The sequence below is a fragment of the Podarcis cretensis genome (genome assembly GCF_951804945.1).
Source record: "Podarcis cretensis genome assembly, chromosome: 6".
Taxonomy (NCBI): Eukaryota; Metazoa; Chordata; class Lepidosauria; order Squamata; family Lacertidae; genus Podarcis; species Podarcis cretensis.
Genome location: NC_137175.1, coordinates 56,337,035 through 56,357,931, shown reverse-complemented (window position 1 = coordinate 56,357,931; position 20,897 = coordinate 56,337,035). Strand labels below are relative to the sequence as shown.

The following is a 20,897-nucleotide window of genomic DNA, read 5'->3' as shown; positions in this document are numbered from 1 at the left end:
CCTGTATCCAGAAGAACATGTGTGCAATGCATCAGAATACCCCAAAATAATGCCAGTCAATAAAAGTTAAAGGCACAAGAGCAGCAAAAAGCTCCAAAATGCAGCTGCAGAATTTTGAAACAGCTAAACCATGTGAAAGAAATAATGCATTAAAACAAAAGATCATCTGCAGTATGGAATGAATGGTACTCCAAGGAAACAGATATACAGCTTACCTATACCTACCTCCCATGAATTGATATGATGAAATACAGACACTGCCCCTGAAAGTAATGTACAGGCATCCCCCCCCCTCACACAGAGGTTATGTTCCTGTGCGCATAACTGAAATCATGTAAAGTCGGGGAGCACCTGGCTTTAATGGGGAGGGTGAGTAGGGAGGAGAGAGGGAGAAAGAGACTCCCCCTGGAAATCGCTTGGGGCCACTGCCCAGCCTTTCCCTGCCTGCCTGAGGGGAGACAGTGCACACAGCTGGCCACAAAGGGTGAGAAGGTGCCCAGCGGAAATGGTGCCAGGATGGGAGTGCGGATACACGGCGGAGCAGCGGAGGTGGGGAAAAGGTCTCCCCCCCCCCCGCATCACCGGTCGATCGAAGTCTACCTTCCCTTACTTGGACAGCAGCTCAGAGTGAGGGAAGGTCTGTCTGTCTATCTTCTATCTCTATCTATCTATCTATCTATCTATCTATCTATCTATCATCTATCATCTATCTATCTATCTATCTATCTATATCTATCTATCTATCATCTATCTATCATCTATCATCTATCTATATTGCGGTGACCTACGTAAATGCAGTCACACATGAGCCTTACTTTCTTTGCCTGGGAGCACACTAGACACTTACAGTGATTTTACTGTTGTTAAAAAGTAATTAACTTTTTTTAAAAAAAGAAAAGCCTTCTCCTTGATTAATTTTAACTGTTCAAAAGTTTTTAATTAAATCTAACTGATTAATTGATTAAATGTTACAGCCTTAAATGAACCTGATGACCTTAGAGGTCACATTCCTGTGATTCCACAATGTTGGCTTGGTAATTATTGAATTTGTCTAATGATATTGTTCACTGCATACCTGCTTCAGCATAGGAACCACAAAACCAGAACACAGCTGCTAGCTTGACTGGCAGATTCTGTTTTTGTGAGAGTTTTCTGAATGTAGAATACATGATGATGACATAAATCAAGACTTTGTTTTCCTCATGAGGTGGACTGAATTTACTATCTTCTTCCTTCTTTCCAGTGCATAGTTAGTTCTGTCAGTGACTTATCTGAAAAGGTATTAAAGATTTCTTCCTTTAACAGTGCATACTGTATACTGATGATAATTTTGCTTAAAGAATGGGAGGCCTTGACCGAAGGAGCTTACGATTTGAAAACAGATGCATGTTTATATTAATTTTGCATGTCAGCAAAAACCTACTAATAGAAAGGCAGGCTAGACAACACATGTCCTCTGAAATATTAAAGAGTAGTGTTGTGTGTGCTAAATAAAACGACCCTTGGTAAAATATTTAAAAATAAACATTGAACTTCACCTTTCCTCACAAATTTTTCTACAACTTGTCTCACACACAACTTAACTATTTTTAAAAAAATAAAAACTCGGTAACAGACCACCACCCCCACACCTAAAATAAGTAGTGTTAGCATTCACATTGACCTTCCATTATGGATTCTTTGGGGCAATCATCCTTTCTAGAGAAAATTCCCATGACAGCACAATGCTTGATCTTGTCGATATCTATTATACTAGGCAATATGGGTCATTTATCAACATTCATTTTGAATGTATATCAGAAAAACTTCAGGACAGGGGCTTCAATGAGTAATTCCAGTGAACAGCACTATGGTGAATATGCATTGTGCACAGAAATGTGTTTAATACTGGCATTACCCAAATGTTTGGTTTTGATTTTCCAAATAATTAAGGCGAAAGTAGAAGATGTTGTTATTGTAGTGGTTCACACATGGAATATTTATTTATATTTATTTATTTATATTTCTTAATTTGTATGCCACCCTTCATCCAAAGATCACAGTGCACAACATAAAAATACAAAATGAGAACACAAAATGCATAATGAAACAAAAACAAACCAATAAATTCCCCTCCCACAAACACATTTTAAAAAACATTTAGAATGTTAATCAGCCGAAGGTTCTATATGAACTAAGAGCATGGTCTCTATCCTGAGAAATGTACTGTGTACACTTGAGCACAGTTAAAGTACCTCAGTTAGGACCAAAGGAGAAAGAAAATATAATAGCTGAAGCATATATACCGCATTTTTCGCTCTATAAGACGCACCAGACCACAAGACGCACCTAGTTTTTGGAGGAGGAAAACAAGAAAAAAAATATTCTGAATCTCAGAAGCCAGAACAGCAAGAGGGATCGCTGCGCAGTGAAAGCAGCAATCCCTCTTGCTGTTCTGGCTTCTGGGATAGCTGTGCAGCCTGCATTCGCTCCATAAGACACACAAACATTTCCCCTTACTTTTTAGGAGGGAAAAAGTGAGTCTTATAGAGCAAAAAATATGGTATATGAAGAAATGCTCCTATCCGCAGCACATAGCTTAAGTGCAGTGTATGAAAAGTTTTCTGGAATATTTTAAGAGGCACTTGAAAGAGAGGGCATGCCAGCATTATATTTTTATTTATTAAAGATTTTCTTGTTTTACAGAAGTATGTGTAATGTCTCTCGTATTTTTGCCATGCAACATTTTTACAAATCAGTTTCATTTGATGAGACATTAGGAAGAAAAGGGGAGGAGGAGGGAAGATGGGTGGGGGTGGGGTCAGGTGGTGATGTTTCTATTTTGTTGAATGTATGTAGGGTTTGGTGTCAGCGTTGCTCGTGCAGGTTCTCTGCTGTTCACTTGTGTTCCTTTGGTGGTGAGAGAGGTTGGGGTTGGCCTAGGGTGTGGTTGTTTGTTTGTGATTGGCTGTGGCGATCTTTGTTTTCGTGTGTGAGTGGGGTGGGTGGGTGGGCATGCCAGCATTATATGAAGGAATTCAATGTGTTAGGAGCATACAGAAGGAATGGTGAAACCATGGGATACGTTTAGTGTGAGCAACCTGAATAGGTAAGATGTATAATTTTTACAACAAAGTTTTGGTCATAGATCAAGGAAGCTTAAAGGAACACTACAAAATGAAATTCGAAAGATCAACAGGCGATATCACATGTCTGACACCAAAGTTGTAGAGAAGCCTGAATCTGTTCGAAGCATTAGGAGAGTAAAACTATGTCTGTGTGTCTCTCTCCCCCCCCCCCCACTTTTTTGTGTACAGTTAGTAGACTGTGTTTGAAGAAGGAGGACAGCAAAGAAATAAAGCATATTCATTTTGGTACTGCCCATTGCCTCTGTAATAAATCAGACTATTGGCTTACAAAATTTGCAAAGCTTGCTGTGAATTTGACTGAAATACCACTTCTATGTTAGCTCTAATAAATTATTCTATGTATATTTATTTATTACAGTAACAATGGAGTCTGAAGCTGCATTTGAATCTGTGCCTATATTATTGCTATTGTATGTTGTGCCAGCCTATAACACAATATGGTTTTCAGTAGTTGTGGCTCAAGCCAGTGGTGTAGCGTGGGTTGTCAGCACCCGGGGCAAGGCAAGTAATTTGCGCCCCCTAACCCGTGGATTTGCGCCCCCTAACCCGAAGATTTGCGTCCCCTAACCCTAACCCCCAGATGTTGCGCCCGGTGCGGCCGGCCCCCCTGCACCCCCCACGCTACGCCACTGGCTCAAGCATATCTAATATGCTCACTTTTTGCTTCCAAATCTTTTTCTGAGTCCATGGATGGGGATAGGCATGAGTGTGATGTGGAGGTGCCATAAAAAAAGACTGTATTGAGCATTGCTTTGAAAATCCTCACTATTTAATTCTGATCTTAGGCAAAAGGTAAATCTCCTAGACTAGCTGGCTATCCACAACATTTTTCAGTATCTTACCATATCTTATAGTTATTATGCAATAAGAAGAGGGCAATCTTGAATTTAGTACCGGCAGTAACTTTATGTCCTGAGAAGCAACTCATGTATTCTTTTGCATATGCAACCAGACAGTAATATATCTCAGATTATCCTAATTGATCCTGTCTGAGCTGAAAGAATGATGGTTATTTATGTTTGAGTCTAGCAATGCAATGGAGAGCTGTTTTCTTTTTGAATTTCCATTGGTTTCTTCCAAGTTTTATTTGGATACTACCAAAAGAACAGCTGTGGTGTTATTATATTTATTTTTGCATGTGATTTTCCATTCAGTCCAATGGAGAAAGCAAATATATGTTCACAAAAATATGTGAGTTATAGCCAGTTATGTCTCCCTGCAAGTGGAATAGACATCCATGAGTGGAATGACCTCCCTCTCAGTTCCTTTCCTTTCCCCTCCAGCTGCCCATATGCCCCCTAAATATTCTTTGGGGGGTTGGGAAATGCTCCTGAGCAGATGTGGGGCACATGGGGGAGGAGAGGAAAGAGGTCCAGTCACCTGAGTGGAAGTCCATTCGAGTGATGTTGGATATCACATTCTGCATATAGATACAGTTCTTTTACTGACATAAATAAAGAAGTATCCAGCAGAGTTATGCATATGTATCAGAGCAGTACAAGCCCAATACATTTTGTTCCCATAAGCAGAGCCCAAATAGTGCTCTCAATCCATACTGGGGCCACCATTTTGTTCTACCCAAACAACAGTTCCCACCCCCATGGCACTACCTGAAGCAGGGCACTCAACCCAGCTGCATGGGAGGGCTGGACCTGTATAAATTCATCCAGAACTGAATGGTAGTTTGAGGAACTGATCTTTTAGCCATCAAGACATCTTTTCCCCCTCCTTCTTTCAAAACTAACTTACTTATATATCATGTTTGGTTTGCTGATTCAAACTGGATCACACCATTTGACCAGGAGCGCGTAATAATTCCAAAATCCAAACAAATATATGGGAATACATTTATTATTATTTTTTTAAAAAATAGGGCACTAATTGGCAACCCAATTAATCTGCTCATCTGTGAAGAGAAAATATATTGCAACAAGTAGTTCCATTTCCAGAAGTCATTCTCAGAGGTAACATTATAGTGGTCTTGTTTTCTTCCAGCACTGCAACACGGTCCAACGCCTCAACAGTAGCATAGGTCAATTAGTGGACAAATTAAGCAATTATTAGCCACTAACAAGGGTGACTGGCATCATTAGTCTTCCTGTTTACCAGCAAACTGTTATTCTAATAGAAGGACCAACAAATAAATTAGGGCATCTGTTCTATCACAGTGTCTGTCTTCAAGTAAATTATATTAAATGGACCTGGTTTCTGCCAGATTCTTCACCTTGGTTTAACAAAATACAAGATATGTTTCTTGCTGATTATAGAAAATGTAAGTTTAAGTTTGCATTGATTAATTAACACAACAAGCAAATTATTTTAGTTTTAAACCTTCTTGATCTGAAGGCTATCATCTTCATCTGAAAGAAAAGCTTTGAGATAATAATACTGACTGAGTCCTCACTATAATTTGATTGTGGGGTATTAACATACATATAAGGAAGGTTTCATTTGCATCTTTGTCATGATGATCAATAGACCATTTCTTTCTTGTCTTTAGAACTGAGATTTGCCTTTGACTTTTGCTATAAAGGTTTTAAGATACTATCTTCATTGAAGGCTGTCATAATGTTTGTTTTTGTTTTTCTTGAAGCTGGAGATATATATATATATATATATATATATATGCCTATTTCCCCATCCACTCAGCAATTTCTTTTGTCTCAAAACCTCTCAGTGAAAAAGGAAAACATAATGGGAAAAACATTTGGGAAATGTAGTTCAAATAAGGCAGATGTATATGGTCCCAGTTTTTAACGCAGAATAATTGGAAACACAGTAACAGCATGTTTTATGGATACTTGTATTGTTGAGGAAAGTGATGCATCTGTAACATCATGTTTACCTCACAATACTTGCACTGAAATGGTTTTCTCCATTTCTGCCACTGTAACTGCTTAGATCTGTTGTGTACAAAGCAAACACTCATTATGCCAAAATTGGTCAGTTTTGAGAGCATTGCTTTGAATCCTTCCCATTGCCATGTGCCTCAGTTCTGCCAAATGGATTTTTAATGTTCTTTCATGCAGTGCATATTAGTTTAACACCAAATGTTGACTGTATTATAAAAAAACAAAAAAGAGAGAAGGCTTTCCAAGGCATCCAATTAGTCTATGCCAACCCATTTTGGAGGTACAGTGAGAAGTTATATTTCTTTCGTATTCCATAGATCTTTTTCCTCTCCTATTTTAAACTATTCATATGCCTTTCTTTACTTCCCAGGAGAGATTATTCCAAAGTGTAACATCACATTAGAGAAGTTATGCTGATCAGATTTGATTCTCATTTCTAGTTTGCTTTAATCCAACCTGTAATGAAATTAAATGACAAACATGTTGGTAGGTGACAATTCAGTACAAGTGTTCTTTTGCAATATATAGAGTAATTTGCCACATTTTCACTGCACTTTCCCTCTAAATAGCCCAGGGCAGCTTACATGGGGTTATCTGATTTTATCATTGCATAAAACCTCTATGGTAAGTTAGGATGAGAGATTGTGATAGACACAAATCTACTCACTTTGTGAGATACATGGCAGAAAGGAAATTTAGTTTCCCTGGTTCAAGTTCAGTATTAGAGACACAAGACTGCATTTGCTCTTGATTAGAAAACTTCTGTGCCTTTAATGAGTAATTAATGTGATACTAATTGCATGAATGTAATTCATAGGTATTCTAGTGTAACTATATTCAGGGCCTTGCAGTATAAAATTGGAATACCTGTTGAAGAATTTACTATAGTGAAGCACAACTTGCTGCATTGCAGATGCCCTAGACTGGGGCATTCACAAGAGGTCCTGTGTAGGCCATCCCACTGCACCACCCTGAGCTCATGAGTTATCTTACCAACTATAGCTATATGCCTAATGGATCAGTAGATCCTCCCAGCAGTGAATCACAAGATATGATAACCTAGAGTCCCCTAGCAAACACAAAGGAACTGTTGGCTCAGGCCAATGGCCCATTTAGTCCAGCATCTTGTTCTCACAATGACCACCTTGGACCTGAGCACAAGAGCACTCTCCCCTCCTGCAAATAGTATTCAAAATAATAATAATAACTCGTGCCTTCGACTATGGAGACCAAACATAGGTGCTCCTCTCTGTAAGTTTTTCTAGAAGTTTAATTTGTGCTTTCAGAGCAACTAAACAAAAAGGATAGTGTGACTGACTTCCCTTGATAACAAATTATGATGATGATTTTATTTGTACCCCATCCATCAGACTGGGTTGCTCCAGCAACTATGGGTTGCTTCCAACATATATAAAAGCATAATAAAACACCACACATCAAAAAAGCATAATATAAATGCTAGATAGCAGACTCCCTCAGAACCTGAGCAAGTTCTATTTTTTGCAGAATGGAATAGAAAAGGCAATGAAAAGTTCATAGCCCACATGACTCCACCCATACCTCTCTGGAGTGCTTAAGGACCAACAGTGTCAAAAGCAGGCGGCCCCATGTGGGCAGATGCAGACAGTGGGTGGGCTGAATCAATCTCTCCAGTGGGAAACTTCTGGCCATGGCCTAGCCCTACCTCTGCAATATCAAGTTAGCTATGTCAAACTAGGTTAAGATGAATATTTTGAGTATCAGCAGTATCTAGTCTTTGACAAGACTTCAATTGCCTTCATTATTGGGCTTGCTGGATTGTATAGGCTGCAAAAGAGTATTTTTGAGCTAAGTACCACAATGCCTAAGTAACTCCTAAGTAACTTAAATTTATTCGTTCAAGAAACATATCTCTTCTGTACCAACTTCAGTAAGTAGTACAAAGCTTTTAGAGAGGCAGTGACCTTAAAGCACCCTTGTTGACTCATGCATACAGCATATGGAAGAAATCTATATTGTTGTCAGATATGTGCATACTGATTTTTGTACTGCTGAGATGTTTAATTGCATTTTATTTTTAACGTATTTTTATATCTTTTCATTGGATTGATTTTGATATCTTATAAGCTGTGGTGTGACCATATTGAAATTGAAATACTTTATTGTCACTTGTACAACTTGTATACAGTGAGATTACATGAGCACCCCCCACTCAGCTCTCTTAGTCTTAATTCCCCTCGTTTACTGACACACACACACCAAACCTGAAAGTCAGTTGCCCTGTTGTTATCCTTTCATTCAGCAGCCTAACAGCCCACGGATAGAAGCTGTTCTTTACCCTGTTGGTGTGACTAATCATGCTTCTATATCTTTTGCCTGAGGGCAGGAGATCAAGAAAGTGCCGGCCAGAGTGTGAATCATCCCTGAGACTTTTCCTCACTCTCCTGAGGCAACATTCTTCCGCTATTTCATCCAGCGGATTCACGGGACAGTGCATAATATCTTGTGCTGTATTCACCACCCTCTGTAGGCACTTCCTATCAGATGTTCCTCCGCAATACTCTGAGGAGATGGAGTCTCTGTTGGGCTTTCTTAACCACCTGGCTTGTATTTAGTTTCCAAGTAAGGTCTTCACTGAGATAAACTCCTAGGAGTTTAAAGGAAGAGATTCTCTCCACACAGCCCTCCCCGATGTACAGTGGGGCTAGTTCTCCTCTCTTCCTCCAAAAGTCCAACACCATCTCCCTTTGTCTTGCTGATATTAAGGTGCAAGTTGTTCCCTAGGCACCATGTAGATATTTTTTGGACCTCCCTTCTATACACTGATTCATCTCCACCTGTTATTAAACCCATTATGGTGGTGTCATCTGCAAACTTAATAATTGCAGTGGATAGGTTAGATGATACACAATCGTATGTATACAATGAATACAGGTAGGGACTTAGCACACATCCCTGTGGTGTGTCAGTGTTGATTTTTAAGGAATTAGATGTTACATGTCCAATCCTCACTGTGTGATGGGCGGGATATACATTCATACATAAATAAATAAATTATCTGTTGTCCATTCAGAGCAGCATCCTGGGTATTCTGTTTTAATTTTAGAATTTTAGTTTTATTATAATGCAACAATTTTCATGTAAATATTTATTATGTAATTTGGAATGTGTTTTTGCTTTTCTAGTCTAGATAGGAAAACCTGCCTTGAGACATTTAACTTTGGGTTGAATGAGAAGGATGGTGTGTAAACTGTTCATAGGAAGGGGATGGGAACTGAAGCAGTACTAATCACCATTTCTACACATGTACAATCAAACCAAAGTCTACTCATTTCTTTCATTACTTCATATTAACATTATGATATGCGGAATCTATGTTCTTATTAAATTAGTGTGTGGGTAATGGAAAGCCTTTGTGAAATCTAGTCAGCCAAATGCCAGAATTAAATATATATTGTATAACATATTTTGAATTTCTGATTTATAATAATGGCAAATTAATATTCTTTCCCCTGTTTCTCCCAGGTATCATTGATTTTCTTGTGAGTCCACATCCAATTGCCAAAGTGTTGCGTGATCATTTGGTCTTCAAGATTGCGCCGATGCTTAATCCAGATGGAGTTTATCTTGGCAATTACAGGTATGAGTTTTCATTCCAAGACTGTGGATGTTTGCTTATAATGTGCATTGTAATTAAAGCAAATATTGTATGTTGCCAGAAAATAGGGGTGAGAGGTTAAAATGGCGGCACAAGGTACCATCAGTTCAACTTTATTCAGAATAATAGATTGATGATGAAATGTTGTTTTTAATACTGCATAATTTCTTGAATGCTGGAGTCAAATTTCACTATACTTTGTTCGGCTTTGGTTCATTTTGCCAAAAACTAAATAAAAAATATCACAACCAGCCAACCTTTACACAATTTAACTGGAGTTTTCCTTCCTCTTTTGGAGTTACTCAACATTAACTGAGTACATTCCTCCCAATTAATACTTTACTTTTATAGCTCTGGATGCTCTGAGGAAAGTAGTAATGTTATCCTGTGTTACTTTTGCTCCATTTTTCATACCTGGAATTCCTCTTACCCTTCTCAGTAACTCTCAGGCCAAATCAGGTGTTCAACCAAAGCACACTATATGTCCTGGGACCACACCACTTAAGAATCCAGGGTGGAAGAATAATGTAAGCTTCCCTGCATTTTGAAATCAAACAATTCAGGGAGAAGCTTTCAATATGGAAGCATTCATGTGAAGCATCATTCAGGCTTCCATTTTGAAGTATCATGAGGCCTTCTGTGGGGAAGGAGAGATTAATGCTCAGAAATTGGTGCTATAGGTGCACAGATTTTCTATCTGTGACACACACAAATTCTGTTGTAAATGTTTGGATACTGCTGAGAAGGCCCCATGATTCAAGAATTGTTTTGCCTCTGTAGTAGAAATCTGAGGTAGGGGTAAGATTATGGTGCAGCAATAACTGTAATAACTACAGCGAAGTAACTTTTGTTACCTGCATGCATTCCTCCACCACTGATTTTTTTTTACCATATTTTGATTTTTTTGTGAGCAGGGTTATGATAATTTATGGTGACTACAACTGAGGTGCCCAATATTTCTTAGACACATCTGGCCCATCATTTTCAGTGTCCCCTGAGAAGCTAGGTATTATTACAAAAAGAAAATTATATTTCGTTCCTTAATTGCTGAACTGATAGCACATTATAATTTTAGCCTTTTCATCAGATGCAGGAAATTTAGCTATTCTGAAGTAAAAGGACTGCTAATGAGGTGGATGGAAAAGCATTAGATTTGCTTGCATTTCACCACACCATTTACAAAAATGCCTAATGTAACTAATAACTTAAAAATGAATATAGTAAGCAGAATGCTGCCTATTATTGGAAGAAGGATATTAAAATCTTGATAATGTGAATACTTGATGGCTATTGAATAATTCACACCAAGAGTTTCATTTGCTAAAGTTTACTGAATGACCTTTTATCAGTCCCATTTGAAATCTGAGTTCTGGTACTCCAGTAAAATGTAGTTTCAGTGTGATCCACCAATTAATTAAGTCAGTGTTTCTGGATTTAAGTTAATTCTGCTGAGAGAAGTACCCTGCCTAAACTGAATTACACTCCACACCACTAGCTGCCTGCGACAAGGTACTTAGTACCTTCTTTCTAGCAGTTATGGGATGTATACAATATCCTTTAAATGTTAGTCTGGCATGGTCAGCATTAATCAATGTCATTTATTGTTGGGCAGCAAACCAGAATAATTTCCCTATGTTGCCACTATGCTGTTGAAGATAAGGCTGCATCGGCCTCATTAGTTATTAGCCATTTTTGCCAGGTCTTAGATAGAAGCAATATGCTGGCTCTATGTATCCTGTGCTCTTGACCCTGAATATATTTGTTTGAATACTTCATACCATGCTGATTTGTTCCTGCTGATGCTCCTGTTATATTTATAACCCACCCTTTATTAGCAGGTCCCAGATACATTTCCCAATGCAAACTAATTATCCCACTTCCTAAACATCTATCACTTATCTGTATCGTTTGATCAAATTGTACAAAGTGCAACCCACAGAAGCTTAGACAACACTAGTAGTACCTAGAACTGGTTGATGCCCAGACACTTTGTTGCTCAAGAGGATGCAGCAGAAAGCTTGTGATTTTGTTACCCAGTCAACATAGTTCTGCCCTGTTTCTGCATCCATGTTCAACTTTTCTGAAAAGCACAAAAATCTTTTATTTCTCTTCACAAAATACACTGTTTCCTACAAATTTTCCTAAAGCATACATTTTTATACTCATTTTATCTTCTCTATACATTTCAACCTAAAATATGCTTCAGGGGGTGATTTTTTGAGCCAATAAATATTTCACAAGATTCTGCAGAGTGTGAAACCAAAGGATAAATGCATTCTGATATACATGCTCATCCTGAAAGTGAGAATCAGGTCCGTTTGCTTAACAATGTGGACCTAATGAAATCTTCGCGCATTCTCCCTGCGAAACATTCAGATAAATATGATTCCATAATCTTTAATGCTTGGCAACTTCTGAGCAAGATCCTTTTTTGGATTTTGGATATGTCTTTCCCAGCAGTTTACCATTAACACCTTCTGGATATATTCTGATACCTACGGCAACAATAGACAGGCCAAGGAAAGGCAACATAGTACTCTTGATTTAAAAGCTGCACCTCCTGAGGCCTCTGCTGAACTTTCCTTTATCCCAAGCTTGCTCTAAACTTGTCACTGTGTAGCTGAACGAGTGAAATCTGTTCCTGCAGGCGAGACGGCTGTAATTGTGCCATCTTCAGCTTAGATTAGTTCCAATTTGTCATTCTCACCTTGCCAAGATGAGAGACCCCAAGATGGCATGGAAGGGAATATGTTTTTTAATAGTGGCAGATCTCTGCTGAAGCACCCTTGAAATGCGGTGACAAGGCAGCAGCAAAAGATGCCTCCACTCCCTCTGAAAGCTTTGTAGTCTCTGAATCGGGAGCTAGCAGGTAGCAGCTGCTGTTCTCTATTCCACACCCTTTCATTATTGCTTTCACTTATTTGCTGTGACAGTGACACACGTTGGGCAAGGAAAGTATACATGCTAATTATAACATGCAGACCTGTCACATCTCAAACTGAAATCTTTGCAGTGTCTGTGCTGGTAGGGAAAGGTCTTTCTGCTGCTCTCTCTCTCTATACTAGCATGGTGTTAAGGGTCAGTGGTGATAGAGAGCTGTCTAACTTTTATAAGCGCCTTCCTATTTCACTTCAGCGCTTCCCATAGGATGTTCTGAAGCCCAAACAGAACATTACATACAAATGTCTGTAACAATAACCTGATAAGCATTTAATAATAATAATAATAATAATAATAATAATAATAATAATTTATTATTTATGCCTCACCCATCTGGCTGGGTTTCCCCAGCCATTCTGGGCAGCTTCCAACAGAATATTAAAATACAATAACCAATTAAACATTAAAAGCTTCCCTAAACAGGTCTGCCTTCAGATGTCTTCTAAAGGTCCCCAATTAAATATTTGAGCTCCCCCCCAAAGTTGATGGACCTTGCCATTCAAATGGTGTGCATGCGCCACATCATGTGATCGATTCTGTGGGGCAATGCTTCCCTGTTTCCCTCTCCCCCCAATATTTTATTCAAGATGGCACCCCTGGTGATGAGCAACCCCTTTCCCCACAGCTTTTCCTTTCCTGATCACCCTCACCTCACTGGAAGATGTGAGATGGATGGGATCTTCTCAGTGATCTAGTCATTCACAAATGTGTAGGTATGCATTATGAGGATGTGGAAACAAGTACATATTATTCTTATCTCAGCACATCAGTTCAGTCCCTCTAGAATCCAAAATGTTTTGCTTCTCAGCTCTGCTTGTTGTTCAACTCTTTTGGGCAGGATTGACTCCAACAGACAGGAAGGGATCGTGGAGGGGTATCATTTTCCCCATTCATATCCCTTAGCTTTCAGTCATCATATATTCATATTTAATGTATATATATCTTCTTTTCCCCCCAGAAGAATTGGCCTTACTACTCCTTCACACCCCCAAACTAGTTTTTTTCCCCTATGGAGTCGCTCTTGTTTTTCACCCCAACTCATGTCATCCCCCTCACACCCAGTGTATATTGAGGAACACCCATGGGCAGATCAATGTTCCTCAAAATGCATTCTGAACTGCCTTTAGAAAAAGAGCAATATAATTGCCCATTAGTATTCCTAGTATCCTACTAATAATGAGGCCATGCAAAGCCCAAAGGGAGGCTTTTAATAATAGGACAGGATGACTTACACCAATAGCATTTCGGCATGGCGACTCCTTCCCCTGCATTTATTGAATTTTGTGTTGCATAACCCTAAAATGTTTAAATATGAATTTAATGCAATTACACTTTAAAACTGTATATAAAGTTGCACCTGCCACAATTTTAAAACAAAGGAAGTCTGGTGGCAACTTAAAGCCTTACAAATTTGTTAGTTTGCAAACTAAAGTCTCCTTCATAAAAATGCAAGTTCCTGAAAGTATATGGCTTCATAAATTTGTTAATTTTGTTACTAAGCTGCTAAGATTCTAAGCTTCAAGAGGCTAACATGGCTACTCCTCTCTAAATTTTGAAACAGAACAAATTGGGTTGGATCCAAAGTTGTGCAAGCAGGAAGTGCTTTTTTGTAGAACTGTCTCCCACGATGACACCACCCACCAAATAGGCTTTTCTGAGAGTGCAAGGGACTTTAGTGAAGCAAAAGCAATAGAAAATATTCGTTACATGAGCGGTCTTCTACTTGTGCAATTTTAGATCCTACCAATTAATGTTATTAACCTCAGACTAGTACATTTTTGCCAGGTAGGGAAAAAACTAGCTTTCCCCAAGGTAACAAAACAAAACAAAAACCAGTCCAGGCATGCATGGGAGATAAGCTGGTAAATAAATCTTTCAAACCCAAGAGCACACACAAGCATGCAATGGTTACTTAGAGATTTGTTCCTCTGAAGGCCATCTCACAAAGGGAGAATAACAGTGTCCCCAGTGGATGCTGTCCAACCTGAAATCATCACTCAGTGCAAAAACCAAAAAGCCCAAACTTTCTCCCTCCCAGCTGGTATCGAACTGAAATTATACTAAGACCTGCTAGGAAGAGATAATAAGGAATCACAATCTTGTTGTTTATATGTGGAAGTAGCACAATCCTTAGGTGAGGAATCTGCAAGAAAGATGGCAAAAAGAAAACCTTCTGTGGAGTTGAGAGCCTTTCCTTTCTTTCTGAGTCACTATTCCCCCTTTTATCTCCTCTTCACATGCTCCTGGGAGAATGTGCTTTTCCCCTCCTTTGCACTCTGGTGAAGATAGTGAATGCTGATGAGAGAATGCCCTGCTAGGGGGATGCTCCAGGCAGTCATTTGCTAGACTTATTCTTAGGAAGTTCGCAATGTGCCCAATTAGTTGGGGGAAGCGATGGGGAGCCAGCGTTAACAAATTCAGTTACACCCACCTACTTTAGAAGAGGAATGCCACAAAGCGCCACTCTTTCTCTGTTTTCACCTCTGTTGAATGGAGCTGGATACATTTTTATTTTTGTTATTTGCAAAATATGGTGCCTGTGGTACCTGAAAGAGGATTCAGTATTATTTCTACTTTCAAATGGAATAACATGGGGAAATGTGAGGACTGCCTACTCTATTGTCCTATTTCCCCTAACCATCCACAGCATTTTTTTAATCGGCGCCACTCCACCTTCTAAACTCATTAATCCAAATGTATTAAGAAACCCCTTCAGACTTTCCTGCTGAATGTGGGGATTTGGGAGCCCCTGCGTCACTGAGGGTGGGCTGGTGCATGTGCTCCTTTGTGTTCCTAATTCAATCCCAGACACATTCATTCTCATGAGATCAACACTCACTATCATGTCGTAAGGGCAGATTTGATTTGTAATAAACACACTGCCTCTTTCTCTGTTAAGCCCAAGTCTTAGTTTTAGTTTCATTTCATGTATGTGTAATCTATAAATTACTTCAAGTTGTAACGGGGAATATCCATCTCAGGATGACAAAACAAAGCTCTTCATGGGGCTTATTTTTCCCAATTAGGCATTTGTCATTGCAAGTGCTATATAGTATCATTATTATTTATATAGCACCTAAAAGTGTATATAAGTAAACAATCATAAACCTACGAATAAATGTATTGGTTTATTTATGTTTCTAGGCGTAAAAAAATCTATAATTACCAGGTACAGCCACAGCATAACTGCTATTTAATGACAATTCCTTTTTGTTACCATAGAAATGGGTCTGGAATAGTTACCTATAATTTCTCATTCCGATACCTCACACATGTTGTATTGCAGAATTACCATAGTAATTGCCTATTAGTCATCATAAAATAAGCAGTTATCCTAAAGATATCTGGATACTGTGAAATTTCTCTTCAGTTTCTTCAAAACTTACCACTGCATGCATCCATTTTCCTCTTGCAGAGTCTGAATGACAAAATCAACAGTACAATTATCTCAGTGAAAGGCAAAGCTGTGGGGGCATCTCTATGGGCAGAGCATTGTGTTCAGATGTGGGAAGCACAATAACGGGATTCCACTCAGTCATGAAATTTGGATTGCTCCCTGTTTCTCACCCTAATCTCTCTACATCATACCCTTGTGGTGATGTCTATAAACTAATAATTGCACAGGATTCTGTCTATTAAAATGTACTTACTTACGTACATATTTTAAATATTTCTTAACTGCCCTTCGGAAGAAGATTCCAGGGCAGTGAACAAAAGTGCAAAAGCAATTCACACAGAATAGATACAATCTTTTTAAAAAACCTAAACAACAATAAATAATAAACTAAAAATACTAAAGCTAAGTAACAAAAGCATAGGCTCACAGAATTGTAGAGTTGGAAGGGACCACAAGGGTCATCTAGTCCAACCCCCGCAATGCAGGAATCTTTTGCCCAACATGAGGCGCGAACCGATGATCATGCAATTAAGAGTCTCATGCTGTAGCGACTGAGCTGTCACAGCAGTTCTAAGCAAAATTCCATCTCAAAATGCCCAGACAAACAGGAAAGGCTTAACTTCGCTCCAGAAATATTGTAATGTTGCCACTAGACATGTCTTTTTAGGGAGGATATGCCAAAGTTGGGCTGCCACCACAGAAAAGGCCCTCTCCTGTGTGACAGGATCAATGACCTTTGTCCTTGAGGAAGCACAGAGTACGGTATCTACTACCTTTGTACCTCTACAAAAGATCATAAGACATAAGCAGACTGGAATGGGAAGAGACACTCCCTCAGATACTGGGTCCCAAGTGGATTATTTGTTTATTTGATTTCTATACTGCCTTATTCATAAGTGATCTCAGCACCTACACAAATATTTATACATTAAAATTGTAAAAGTGAGTATAAAAAATTTAAAAACAAATCTGAACTCCATACCAAATCAACAGCAGAAAGGTAGTCCTCAATTACAAACGGGCAACACTGGCTTTGTCTTTAGCTGGCACTAAAACTCATACAGTATTGGTGCCAGCCATATTTCTGGCAGGAGAGTGTTCCACAGTTGGGGTGCCACTACAGACAATGCCCTGTCTTGAGTCACTACCCACTGTACCACAGTTCCTGATGGGACTTCCAAAAAGACCTCCCCTGCAGATCTAAGGACCCAGGCAGGTTGATATAGGGAGAGATGTTCCTTCACATATTTGTCCCCCAATTTATTCACAGTTTTACATGTCAGCAGCAACCTTGAAGTGGACTGGTAGCATATAGGCAACCAATGTAGATTTTACAGGTCTCTGCCATTCAAAGCAACAACCAATGTGACCTCTGTTGCATTGGTAAGATTGGCAGGGTATGCAACCGATGTCTTTCTTTTGGGGTGGTACAGCTGATCAGGGCAGTGGTGTATCATGGGGGCCACAGGGGTGGTTGCCCCAGGTGCAAAATCATTAGGGATGCAAAATTTCAACAACCATGGCTGCCTCAATACAGCTGCACACTTCGGTTGCAGGGCTCCGTTGAAAACAGCTTCTCCATGCAAACCAGAAAGTGACCTCTCCAGAAAACAGAATGGCTCTCCCGCCTCCCCCTTATTTCTGTGCTTAAATGCATAAGCCATCTGTTTTCCTCCCTCCCTCCCACTAACCCACTCCACGCAGCCCCGGGCACTGGCAACCCACTCTATGTCACTGGATGAGGAACAGGTAGTTTTTCACTTACTGTGAAAAATTATCAGAAATTCACTTCCCAGGACACCCAAAGACTAAAACAGAAACAAACAAACAAAAATCCCACATGTTTTAAACAGCTTTGGCACAACCCAAAATTATATGTAAGAAGCCATTCTCTTACTTGTAATTAGTTACATTAAAGGGGCTGAGAATGAGGTAAATAACTCCTTGACTTCTTTCATCACCCTTTGGTCAAGGTGTACTAACAGGAACTGCCTTAGAGATAAGTACCATCTTTTGCATGAAAATTGTGGTTCAAACATGTGTGTATCATACACATGTTTATGCATATATATGCATGTATATATTTCCATTCTGATTTCACTCTTCATTTTGCTGACAGTTTTAAGACAGTTTTTCAGTCATTTTGAGATTTTTCTTGCCGTTGCTTTTAAAAAACTCCCTTGTAAAATGGTTGTCATCTCTTATCTTAAAACAAATACCAGCTTGCAAAAGAGTTTCTACTGCCTGGTGCTGAAAATGCTCTTTATATTGATGTGGTAACTACTCATTTAAACCATATTACAGCTCCTGAGTATTTTTCAGTTGCTATTGATGTGACAAATTCTCTTGCACAGAGGATTGCACCAATCAATAGCGTGTGCGTAAGCGCTTTAGCAACAAAACCTCACACTTTGGGATGTCAATTGAATCTGAACCTTTTTAGCAACATTAAATAAAGCATCCTTTACTTTTCTTTTGGTGCAGAAATGTCTAATTTAATCCGGCATGTATAAAAGGCTGGGCAATTTTGTGGTGGCAGTCTTAATAATGTGTCATATTGTAGCTAGTTTGAGTGTGACTGCTCTGTCCTTCACCTTCTAGTAACATTGATCTGAAAATACAAAGTAACCCATTTCCTCTCTTGAGAAGATGGCACAAGGAGACCTAATGTGAGAGAATTGAAACCATAGTTCTTTTTATAACTGCCATTATTCCTCCAGGAATGAGCCGTGCCCCCTTAAAGCAACAAATCTATTTATTTTCCATTTAAACAGCCTTGATCCTGATTGCTGCTTTAGTCATAGCCAATTTCTAATCAACTGAAACTGGAGGTTTATTTTGCTTAAACTCCATTGAAATATGGAAATACATTTTTAGATTTCCTTCTTGGTCTTTCCTTGACCTTTTTCTGGGCTTGTTTCCACTTTCTGAATGGCTTACAGCTCCTCTTTGTATTAATTAAAGGATATGTGTTTTAATGAACCTTTGTTAGGTTTTCTTTTGTGCTGATACTGTGCATTCATCTTAGAGATGGAGCTCAGCTCTCTCTGGGCTTCATAGTGGCAAAGCCTAGTCCAGAGCCAAGCCATTTTATAGGCCCTTTCTCCATCTAGCAAAACTTGCAGCTATTTACCTATCATGCCTAGTCGCTGGTTCCTATCCCATCATTGCTTGTCTACCAAATAATAATAATAATAATAATAATAATAATAATAATAAATTTTATTTATATCCCGCCCTCCCCAGCCGAAGCCGGGCTCAGGGTGGCTAACAACACTAAAACAGTATGACAAATATAACTCTCTAGATCAGTTGCTATACAGTAAATTCATTTCTGCCATGATAAATAGCCTCACTGCTGTTTATCCATGCTCTGGTGGCTAATTCCCAGGCTGGCATTGACAGGCTGGAAACTCCAAATAGTTCAAAATGTAACTTTCAGACTGCTAACAGGGACCAAGAGTTGGAATTTTATTACCCCAGTTTTGAAACAACTTTATTGTCTTCCCTGTTCTCTTCTGAGTTCAGCTCAGTGTGCTGATACTTGACTTTAAGGTTCCATATGGCACTTCGTTTGTGTAAGGTAAACCATACCCTCCTGCCCACAAAACCATTCATTGAGGTTTGCCCACTCTCTCTTACCTTAGGACCTCCAGGAAGTGTCTAACCAGAGAAAAAAAGCCTGGATCCTTGCCTATGAAATGCCCACCCCAGAGGTGCTCACCTGATGCCTTCTTTGCTTTCATTCCAGTGCTAGATGAGGCTCTTCCTGTTTTTCCAGACTTTTAAAAAATGGTTAATTTTCAAAATATTACCTCTTGTGAGTCCTTATGAACTGGAGTTTTGCTCTGCTGTTGTATTATTATTGTTTGTGGTGGTTGTTGTCATCAATACTTGCATTGATCACTTTTGAAAGATGTCCACTGACCACTGGAGGGCAGGGTAAAAAGTTCAGCTAATTCAATCACCATCTTCTAAATTCCATAATTACAAAAAAAAATAAAAAAAATTGTATTGAATACTCCTTGGACAAGGAGCTTGCCCTTTTCACTCCACTCTGTTGCTACATACAAATAGAAAGCATGGCCATCAAATGGGCATGATTAGAAATTGCAGACAAATTTGCCCAAATTAAAATGCTCTTGGAATAATCTAGGGTGTGTCTTAGGGGTGTTTTTTCCCCCCAGTGCCATGGTAACAAGCATTCTTTTCTCTCACAGTTTCTGTAGTCTTGCTCCAACTGAGGTGAGATTAGATACTGCATCAATATGAGTACACTGGATTTCTCAGTGTGACTGGAGGAACTTCCTATTCAGGGTTCCTGATAGTGTGGGCATGCATAGGCTATTTCAGACATTCCTCTGTATGCTTGTAGGGCTGGTACCAGTGTATGTGAATGGACATGCTCCTCCTCTGTCTTTTAAGCATGTTGTTGTTGTTGTTTAGTTGTTTAGTCATGTCCGACTCTTCATGACCCCATGGACTAGAGAGCGCCAGGCCCTCCTGTCTTCCACTGCCTCCCGCAGTTTGGTCAAACTCATGCTGGTAGCTGCAAGAACACTATTCGACCATCTCATCCTCTGTTGTCCCCTTCTCCTTGTGCCCTCAATCTTTCCCAACATCAGGGTCTTTTCTAGGGAGTCTTCTCTTCTCATGAGGTGGCCAAAGTATTGGAGCCTCAGCTTCACAATCTGTCCTTCCAGTGAGCATGTTAGGGGTAATATTACTCAGAATCTTCTTTGGTTGTTTTGTTGTTAATTTATTATTATTTCTCACATTTACTCCAAAAGGAACCCAGGATAGCTAAAAATGATCTGGAATTTGATAGCTAGGATTTTTACTTATTCCTTGAAAGACATGCATGCATACATAATTTTATTTGCATGCCGCCTTTCAACAGTTCAAACCACGCTCTGGGCAGCTTACAACCTGAGAAAATTACA

General features: G+C 39.2%; 1 protein-coding gene across 1 annotated transcript in view; it reads left to right on the top strand.

The window, feature by feature from the left end:
• The window catches only part of BEND5 (BEN domain containing 5), a 734,690-nt gene that overhangs the window by 583,895 nt on the left and 129,898 nt on the right, over positions 1–20,897 (top strand). The window contains exon 8 of the mRNA XM_079980403.1: positions 9,485–9,599. Within this exon, the coding sequence (XP_079836529.1) occupies positions 9,485–9,599 (115 nt within the window). The remainder of the gene's footprint in view (positions 1–9,484; positions 9,600–20,897) is intronic.